Source organism: Rhincodon typus, chromosome 47, assembly GCF_021869965.1.
Source record: "Rhincodon typus isolate 14 chromosome 47, sRhiTyp1.1, whole genome shotgun sequence".
NCBI lineage: Eukaryota > Metazoa > Chordata > Chondrichthyes > Orectolobiformes > Rhincodontidae > Rhincodon > Rhincodon typus.
Genome location: NC_063378.1, coordinates 8712803 through 8722332, shown reverse-complemented (window position 1 = coordinate 8722332; position 9530 = coordinate 8712803). Strand labels below are relative to the sequence as shown.

General features: G+C 51.3%; 1 protein-coding gene across 6 annotated transcripts in view; it reads left to right on the top strand.

Annotated features, from left to right (window-relative positions):
* Positions 1 to 9530, top strand: part of LOC125487913 (hepatocyte cell adhesion molecule-like) — a 28163-nt gene that overhangs the window by 8157 nt on the left and 10476 nt on the right. For 3 of the 6 annotated variants that reach the window (XR_007266154.1, XM_048620550.1, XM_048620546.1), the window contains exon 2: positions 6038 to 6187. Coding sequence is in view for 5 of the 6 variants with exons in the window: in XM_048620550.1 (XP_048476507.1) it covers positions 6130 to 6187 (58 nt within the window). In the remaining variant the exon portion in view is untranslated. Of the gene's footprint in view, positions 1 to 3062; positions 3544 to 4049; positions 4252 to 4322; positions 4342 to 6037; positions 6188 to 9530 lie in introns of those variants that run through there. The other 3 variants (XM_048620547.1, XM_048620548.1, XM_048620549.1) reach the window with 3 other exon arrangements.

The following is a 9530-nucleotide window of genomic DNA, read 5'->3' as shown; positions in this document are numbered from 1 at the left end:
CCTCGGTGGTCGAGAACGCCCTCAACCGTGTCTCCCACATCTCCCGCACCTCATCCCTCACACCCCGTCCACGCAATAAGAACCAAAAAAGAATCCCCCTCGTCCTCACGTACCACCCCACCAACCTCCGGATCCAACGCATCATCCTCCGACACTTCCGCCATCTGCAATCCGACCCCACCACCAAAGACATCTTTCCCTCCCCACCCTTATCTGCTTTCCGGAGGGACAACTCTCTCTGTGACTCCGTTGTCCGCTCCACACTCCCCTCCAGCTCCACCACACCCGGCACTTCTCCCTGCAACCGCAGGAAGTGCTACACCTGCCCCCATACCTCCTCCCTCACCCCCATCCCAGGCCCCAAGAAGACTTTCCACATCAAGCAGATGTTCACCTGCACATCTGCCAATGTGGTATACTGCACCCGCTGTACCCGGTGTGGCCTCCTCTACATCAGGGAAACCAAGCGGAGGCTTGGGGACCGCTTTGCAGAACACCTACGCTCGGTTCGCAATAAACAACTGCACCTCCCAGTCGCGAACCATTTCAACTCCCCCTCCCATTCCTCAGACGACATGTCCATCCTGGGCCTCCTGCAGTGCCACAACGATGCCACCCGAAGGTTGCAGGAACAGCACCTCATATTTCGCTTGGGAACCCTGCAGCCCAATGGTATCAATGTGGACTTCACAAGCTTCAAAATCTCCCCTCCCCCTACCGCATCCCAAGACCAGTCCAGCTTGTCCCCGCCTCCCTAACCTGTTCTTCCTCCCACCTATCCCCTCCTCCCACCTCAAGCCCCACCCCCATCTCCTACCTACTAACCTCATCCCGCCCCCTTGACCTGTCCGTCCTCCCTGGACTGACCAATCTCCTCCCTAACTCCCCACCTACACTCACCTTTACTGGCTCCATCCCCGCCTCTTCGACCTGTCTGTCTCCTCTCCACCTATCCTCTCCTCTATCCATCTTCTATCCGCCTCCCCCCTCTCCCTATTTATTTCAGAACCCCCTTCCCCTCCCCCATTTCTGAAGAAGGGTCTAGGCCTGAAACGTCAGCCTTCCTGCTCCTCTGATGCTGCTTGGCCTGCTGTGTTCATCCAGCTCTACACCTTGTTATCTCGGATTCTCCAGCATCTGCAGTTCCTGCTATCTCTGTGGCATCAAGGAGCCCTGGCAAAACAGGAATCAGCGGGTATCAAGTTTCCTTCAGTGTGGCTGGGTCAAAATCCTGGAATTCCCTCCCTGAGGGGCATTGTGGGTCTACCTTACAGCACATGGGCTGCAGCGGGTCAAGAAGGCAGCTCACCCCCACCTTCTCAAGGGGGGGCAACTAGGGATGGGACAATAAATGCTTGTCCCCGACAGCGATACCCTGTCCCATGAATTATAAAAATCAATGTGGCCCAAGGGCTCCAAACCTGTACAGGTGAGGAGGTCAAAGGTCACAGCTCCTTGAAAATGGAGTCACAGGTAGACAGGGCGGTGAAGAAGGTGTTTGGTACGCTTGCCTTTATTGGTCAGTGCATTGAGTATAGGAGTTGGTAGGGCCATGTTGGGGCTGTACAGGACGTTGGTTAGGGCCACTTTCGGAACACTGCATGAAATTCTGGTCTCCCTGCAACAGGAAGGATGTTATTAAACTGGAAAGCAATACAGATTTACAAGGATGTTGCTGGGGTTGGAGGGTTTGAGCTACAGGGAGAGGCTGGGGCTATTTTCCCTGGAGCGTCGGAGGCTGAGGGGTGACCTTATAGAGGTTTATAAAATCATGAGGGGCATGGATAGTGCGAATAGACAAGATCTTTTCCCCAGGGTAGGGGAGTCCAAAACTAGAGGGGTTTAAGGTGAGAGGGAGAAAGATTTAAGGGGCAACTTTTTCACACAGAGGGTGGTGCGTGTATGGAATGAACTGCCAGAGGAAGTGGTGGAGGCTGGTACAATTACAACATTTAAAAGGCACCTGGATGGGGACATGGATAGGAAAGGTTTAGAGGGATATGGGACAAATGGTGGCAAATGGGACCGGATTAGTTTAGGGTAACTAGTCAGCACGGATAAGTTGGATGGAAGAGTGTGTTTCTGTGCTAACGACATAGAGTCAGTGAGTCAAAGCTCAGCAACTAGAATTCCTTGACGTAATCGATCAAACTCGAGATTGCCAGCTGGGAGACATTTCAGAAACCACAAAAATGGTTTCACTTTTTATTCTGCCTTTGTATTGACATATGTTTCTGAACCAACCCATAGAGCAGCTGTCCAAAAAAATCTACCAAGCCGGTCACCGAGATAGTGTGAGGGTCACTGAGTACAAACAAGAAAGGGACAGACAGTGCAGAGAGGCTGCGAGATAACGAGAGAGAGATAGTGAGAGAGAAAGAGAGAGAGAGAGAGGCCGGGGTGGGGAGAGACACAGGGGAATAGGTTGGAAGGGACAGAGAAAGGAGGAGGGGAAAGGCAGAATGAGAGGAGAGGAGCAAAAAGGGTGAGAGAGAGAGAGAGAATGGGAGGAAAGGAGGGAGAGAAGGGAGTGTGAGAGAGGGAGAGGGGTGAGAGAGAGAGAGAGAGAGATAGGAGTGTGTGACAGAAGCAGAGAGAGAGAGATGGGACTGTGTGATAGAGGGAGATAGAAAGAGAGAGATGGGAGTGTGTGATAGAGGCAGGTAGCGAGAGAGAGATGTGGGAGTGTGGGATAGAGACAGATAGAGAGAGAGAGAGATAGAGGGACAGAGAGAGATGAGACAGAGAGAGGGGAAGGGAAAGAGAGGTGGATGGTCTGAGAAATGTTTTAGTGAGGGAATGAGGAGAGCAGGAGAGAGAGCGAGATGGGGTTAAATAGAGAAATGGAGGACTGAGAGGGTGGGGGGTGGAGGTGAGGGAGAGAGAACAGATGAAAGAGGGTGTGAGAGAGAGCAGAGTGAGGTGGGTTCGGGGGAGAGGGAATATACAAGAGTGAACTTAGAGAGACAAAGTGGGGGAGAGAGAAAGAGACAGTGTGGGGGAGAGAGAGATTAGGATTGAAGGAGAGGGAGGGAGTGCGAGTGGTTGAGAGAAGGAGAGTAACGTTGAGAGTGGAAAGACAGTTAGAGAGGTGTGGGGTGGGGGCGAGGTAAGAGAGGATAGTTTGGAGCACAGAGAAGTGCAGAGGTGAAGCGAAAAGGCAGGGAGCAGGAAAGAGGGGAGGAGGTATAAAGAAAGGGTAAGAGTGGAATATAGAGAGGCAGATGGGAGGGAGAGAGAGATAGATAGAGTCATGAAAAGAGAGAGCGAGAGTGTGCAAGTGTTGTGAACTGCAAACCCCTTCCTTTAACCACACCAATAATACTGTCTCAGAACCTCTACCCTGTACCTCCCCCTCAATCCGTCAGAAGGACGCTTTGTTAAAAATAAAATTGATTTGTTCAACCTTTCCTGAACCTCCCACCACCATCTCTGTGTCTCCCTGCTATAGGAAGGATGTTGTGAAACATGAAAAGATTTCCGAGGATGTTGCCAGGGCTATTTTCCCTGGAGTGTCAGAGGCTGAGGGGTGACCTTATAGAGGTTTGTAAAATCATGAGGGGCATGGATAGGGTGAATAGACAAGATCTTTTCCCCCAGGGTAGGGGAGTCCAAAGCTAGAGGGGCATAGGTTTAAGGTGAGAGGGAAAGATTTAAAAGGGACGTGAGGGGCATGTTTTTCACACAGAGGGTGGTGCGTGTATGGAATGAGCTGCCAGAGGAAGTGGTGGAGGCTGGTACAATTACAACATTTAAAAGGCATCTGGATGGGTACACGGATAGGAAGGGTTTAGAGGGATATGGGCCAAATGCTGGCAAATGGGACCAGATTAGTTTAGGATAACTGGTCGGCACGGATAAGTTGGACCGAAGGGTCTGTTTCCATGTTGCGTATCTCTATGACTTTATGAGATCCAGTGATGATGTCAACTAGAAATTTGGAAATGGAGGCTTGTCATTACAGGGCTATGAGGTGTCTATCTGTGAATCAAACATCCTGTTTTTATGTACTGGAGTGGGGAAATATTTCCTGCAAACCAAGGCAGTTCCAGGACTCACTGTTTCGGACACAGGGCTTTCACTATTAGTTTCAGTTTCTCTGAAGTGCTTGCTGAGGGGAGTTGGCAGTCAGCTGGGAGCAGGTTGGAAGTATTCAGCACTAACTGAACCAGAAGGTCAAAACAGTCAGGGGCTTGCATTCACCTGCATCTTGCTTTCAGCCCAGCCAATTTGCCCCCACTTCGAGTGCAAGTATGTTCACGCCGCCTCTCTGTCTCTATATCTCTGTCTCTGTCTGTCTGTTTGCCACCGTTAGCTGCAGGGCAAGGTCTTAAAGGTGCGGTAAGTACAAGCTCCTGGGAGCGTGGTGGGTGGGATGGGGATGCACTGGGTTTGTGTAAGTCTCCTATCAGCACTCTTTCAAGGACAGAGAGAGAGAGGCTGCAGATTCTCAGCAACCTGGGGATGCACGTGTGCTGTTCTCTCTCTCCACCTCTCCCTCTCTCTCTGTGTGTCCCTGGCTTGCTCTCTCTTGCCCCCCCCCCCCCCTCTATTGCTCTCTGTCACTCTTTCACTCTTGTTCTCTCTTCTCTGCCTGTCCATCTCTGCCACTCTCACTCACTCCCTTCCCCTCTCCCTCTTTCTCTCTCCCCTCTCTGTCTTGTATTCTTTCTCTCTCTTTATTTCTGTCTGTCTCTCTCTCTGACACTCTGTCTGTCTCTCTCTTTCTTTCTCACTCTCCCTCTCTCTCTCTTTGTCTCTCTCTGTCCATTTCGCATTGTTTCTGTTTTGCTGTCTGAGTCTGAGCTCTTTCCCTCTCTATCCCTGACTCACTCTGTCTCTCTATCTCTGTCTCCGTCTGTGTCTCTCTTTCTCTCTGTGTCTCTCTCTCTGTCTCTGTCTCTCTGTCTCTCTCTCTCTGTCTCTCCCCCTCTCCCCCTCTCTCTCTGTGTTCCACCATAGCAGCTGGAGGAATTTAAATTCAATTAACAAAGTTGGAGCTATAAAACTCCTCTCAGCAATGGTGACAGTAAGAAAGATCATTGATTATTGGAAAAGCCCCTCTGGTTCAGTAATGTGCAGCAGGGAACGGAAATCTGCGAACCCTTACCTGGTCAGGGCCTACACGTGACTCCAGGCCCACAGCAATGTGGCCAATTCTTCACTGTTTCTCTTCCTTCACTCTTTACATTTTCTGTCCCTAACTCCCTCTTCACCCCCTTTTAACTTACCCTCCACCTTCCCTCTCTCTCTCTTTCCCAACCTTTCCCCTTCTCCCTCTCTCTTTCCCATTCTCTCCCCTTCTCCCTTCCTCTCTTTCCCAACCCCTCTCCTTCTCCTTTTCTCTCTCTTTCCCATTCTCTCCCCTTCTCCCTCCCTCTCTCTCGCTCTTTCCTGACCTCTCCCCTGCTCCCTCTCTCCCCCTTTCCTATTCTCTTCCCTTTTCCCTCCCTCCCCTATCTCTCTTTCCCATTCCCTCCCTGCCTCTCTTTCCCAACCGCTCCCCTTCTCCTTTTCTCTCTCTTTCCCATTCCCTCCATTCGTTCCTCCCTCTCTTTCTCTTTCCCATCCTCTCCACTTCTGTCTCTCTCTCTATCTTTCCCATTCCCTCCTCCTCTCTCTCTTTCTTTCCCAACCTTTCCCCTTCTCCCTCTCTCTTTCCCAAACTTTACCATTCTCCCTCTCTCTTTCCCATTCTCTCCCCTTCTCCCTTCCTCTCTCTCTTTCCCAATGCATCCCCTTCTCCTTTTCTCTCTTTTTCCCATTCTCTCCCCTTCTCCCTCCCTCTATCTCTCTTTCCCAACCCCTCCCCTTCTCCTTTTCTCTCTCTTTCCCATTCCCTGCACTTCTCCCTCCCTCTCTTTCTCTTTCCCATCCTCTCCACTTCTCTCTCTCACTCTCTCTCCCTATCTTTCCTATTCCCCATCCCTATCTTTCTCTCTCTCTTTCCCATTCCGTCCCTATGTAGACATTCCCGGAGGAACTTCTCCCAAAGCCGGGGATTTTCACGCTGACCAGAGCTTTGTGTCATTGACAGGGAGTAGCCGGTGGGAACGATCCGATTGGATGGGAAGAAATGGGGAGACTGACCCGAGGTGATTGGATGAGTTCCCAACTTCTGGCCGACCCATGGATATAAAGGGAGCGAGGACAATTGGGATCATCAACATGGTGCTCCTCATGACCAGTAGGTTACCTCTCCGGGTGTTGTGGGGGGGTACGGGAGACAGGCAAAATTCTGAGGGAGTGGACACTGACGGGATGTTACCCCTTGTTGGGGAGTCACGGAATGTGGGGTGGCGCGGGGGCTCAGTGGTTAGCACTGCTGCCTCATGGTCTCAGGGACCCGGGTTCGATCCCACCCTCGGGTGACTGCCTGTGTGTGGAGTTTGCACATTCTCCCCGTGTCTGTGTGGGTCCCCTCTGGGTGCTCCGGTTTCCTCCCACAGTTCAGGGATGTGCAGGTTAGGGTGGATTGGCCATGCTAAATGACCCATAGTGCCCAGGGGATGTGTGGGTTAGGGTGGATTGGCCATGCTAAATTACCCATAGTGCCCAGGGGATGTGTGGGTTAGCACGGAAAATGTTACAGGAATAGGGTAGGGAATGGGTTTGAGTAGGATGCCCTTCAGAGGGTCGGTGTGAACTCAATGGGCTGAATGGCCTGCTTCCACACTGTAGGGATTCTATAGTTCAGTCTCAACATGAGGGGGTCTCCCATTCCTGACAAAAATAAGAGGAATTTCTTCTCAAGGAGAAGAATGAAAGAATTGTGGATGCTGTAAATCAGAAAAAGAAGCAGAAGTTGCTGGTCTGGCAGCATCTGTGAAGGGAAAAACAGAGTTAACGTTTCGGATCTGGTGACCCTTCCTCAGACCTGATGGTAGCCGGGAGGATGGAGAGGGGTTAAGGAGTAAATGATAGGTGGAGATAGAGCCAAAAGAGATAGCAGAACAGTTGGACAGACAAAGGAGTTGCTAACAATCAGGCTGGGAGGGTGAATAGTTGTTAATGGGGACTGTTAGTGACTAACAACAGGGGGTGTGTAGTGGCAGGCTATGTGGTAACAAGGCCTGGTGTGTGGGGTTGGGAGGCTGGGACATGGGAGAGTTTAGGCCCTAAAATTATTGAACTCGGTATTGAGTCCGGAGGGCTGTAGGGTCCTCAAGCGGAAAATGAGGTGTTGTTCCTCCAGCTTGTGTTGGGCTTCACTGGAACACTGTAGGAAGCCAGAGACAGAGATGTTGGCCAGGGAGCAGGGTGGTGTATTAAAGTGGCAGGCAACGGGAAGCTCAGGGTCTTTTTTGCAAGCAGAATGTAGATGTTCTGCGAAGTGGTCGCCAAGTCTACGCTTCATTTCCCCAATGTAGAGGAGACCACATTGTGAGCAGCGAATGCAGTAGACTAGATTCTGGGAAGTGCAGGTGAAATGTTCCTTCACCTGGAAGGTATGTTTGGGCCCGCGGATACTGGGGATGGAGGAGGTAAATGGGCAGGTGTTACACCTTCGCTGGTTACAGGGGAAGATGCCGTGGGGCTGTGGGGTGTGTTGGGGGTGAAGGAAGAGTGGGCCAGGGTGTCCCAGAGGGAATGGTCCCTGCAGAAGGTGGACAAGGGAGGGGAGGGGAATATGTGTCTGGTGATGGCATCTCACTGGAGTTGGCGGAAATGGAAATTTTTCTCTCGAGGGGAGGACAGTAACATAGAAATTGGACTCATTGAGCCTGCTCCACATGCTCAGTAACCCATTCCTGCTTTCTTCCCCATATCTTTCGATCCCTTTGGCTCTAATAGCTATCTCTAACTCCTTCTCAAAAATATTCAATGTTCTGGAAAGTGGTAGAGAGTTCCACAGGCTGCCCACTCTCTGGGTGAAGATGTTTACCTCACTTCCTGGCCTTGAGACTCAAATGAAGTTATCACGGTCTCTGGGCCTTATCACGGTTTCCAGGCCTCATCGCAGACTCCAGGCCTCATTGCGGTCTTCTGGCTATATCACGGCCTCCAGGCCTCATCGCAGACTCCAGGCCTCATTGCGGTCTCCTGGCTATATCGCGGCCTCCAGGCCTCATCGCGGACTCCAGGCCTCATCACGGCCTCCAGGCCTCATCACGGCCTCCAGGCCTCATCACGATCTCCAGGCCTCATCACGGCCTCCAGGCCTCATCATGGACTCCAGGCCTCATCACGTGGTCTGGAAGAGACGGCCAGTGCGGTCTGGAGGAGTGGGCCCGGTGTGATTTGCGTTAGAAGGAGGGGCGGTACGGTGGCTCAGTGGTTAGCACTGCTGCCTCACAGCACCAGGGACCCGGGTTCGATTCCAGCCTCGATCAACCATCTGTGTGGAGTTTGGACATTCTCCCCGTGTCTGCGTGGGTTTCCTCCCACAGTCCAAAGATGTGCCGGTTAGGGTGGGTTGTCCGTGCTAAATAGTCCCGTAGTGTTCAGGGATGTTTAAGTTAGGTGGGTTAGACATGAAAATCAAGGGTAGGGGGATGGGTCTGGGTGGGATACTCTTCAGAGGGTCAGTGTGGTCTTGTTGGGCTGTATGGCCTGTTTCCACACTGTAGGGATTCTATGAATGCTATTCTGACCTTTTATTTCTTTTTCTTTCTGATTAATCACTATGATTTTGTACCTTTGTACCTACACAAGGGTCTGCAATGTTGAATTTTTCAATTCTATATTTTTTGAATTGTTTCCGAAGAACTTTTGCTCAAGAATCTGTACCTTTGTAGCTAAGAGGGTGACGTGAGAGGTGACTTGTAAACTTTTCACTGTGCTCTTGTGACAATGAAACTTATTCTAATTCTAATTTCTCCTCAGCTCAGTCCTACCCCATTTCCTTTAGACTGTGAGGCCCCCCCTCCTCCCTGGTGCTAGGCTCTCCCTGGTCATAAGGAACATCCTTCCTGTGTTGACCATGTCTAGTAGTCTCCACATTTCACTTCCATCAGCAAGCAGACCAGGTTGGGACATTGAATATACTCAAGGCTGTTTTAGAAACGATTCTTCAGTAGCAAAGGAAGTCAAAGTTTCAAGGGGGAAGGGGAGAAGCAGAGAGATGGAGTTGAGGCTGCAATCAGTTGGGGCAAGATTGAGTGACAGAGCTGCCTCAATAGACAGATTGGCCTGTGGTCACTAATAATTCCAGAGATGCCAATTCCCAAATGGTTCATGAGACTCCCAATTGTCCGAACTGTGTAACCCGTGCGTGGTCATGGGCAAAAATTCCAAAGGGGACTCTGAGTGAGACATGGAGAAGCTCAAAGACGTTGAGGCAGAAGAGAATTTCCACGAGGTCCTGCCACCATCTCACACACATCAGGGACACTCCCTTACTTCCTGTCGTGTGCACAGCAATGTTATAAGGTCACTGTTTTCACTGAGGGAGCGTTGCAATGCCGGAGGGTCAGTGCTGAGGGAGCGCCACACTGTCGGAGGGTCAGTGCTGAGGGAACGCCGCACTGTCGGAGGGTCAGCGCTGAGGGAGCGCCGCGCTGTCAGAGGGTCAGTGCTGAGGGAGCGCC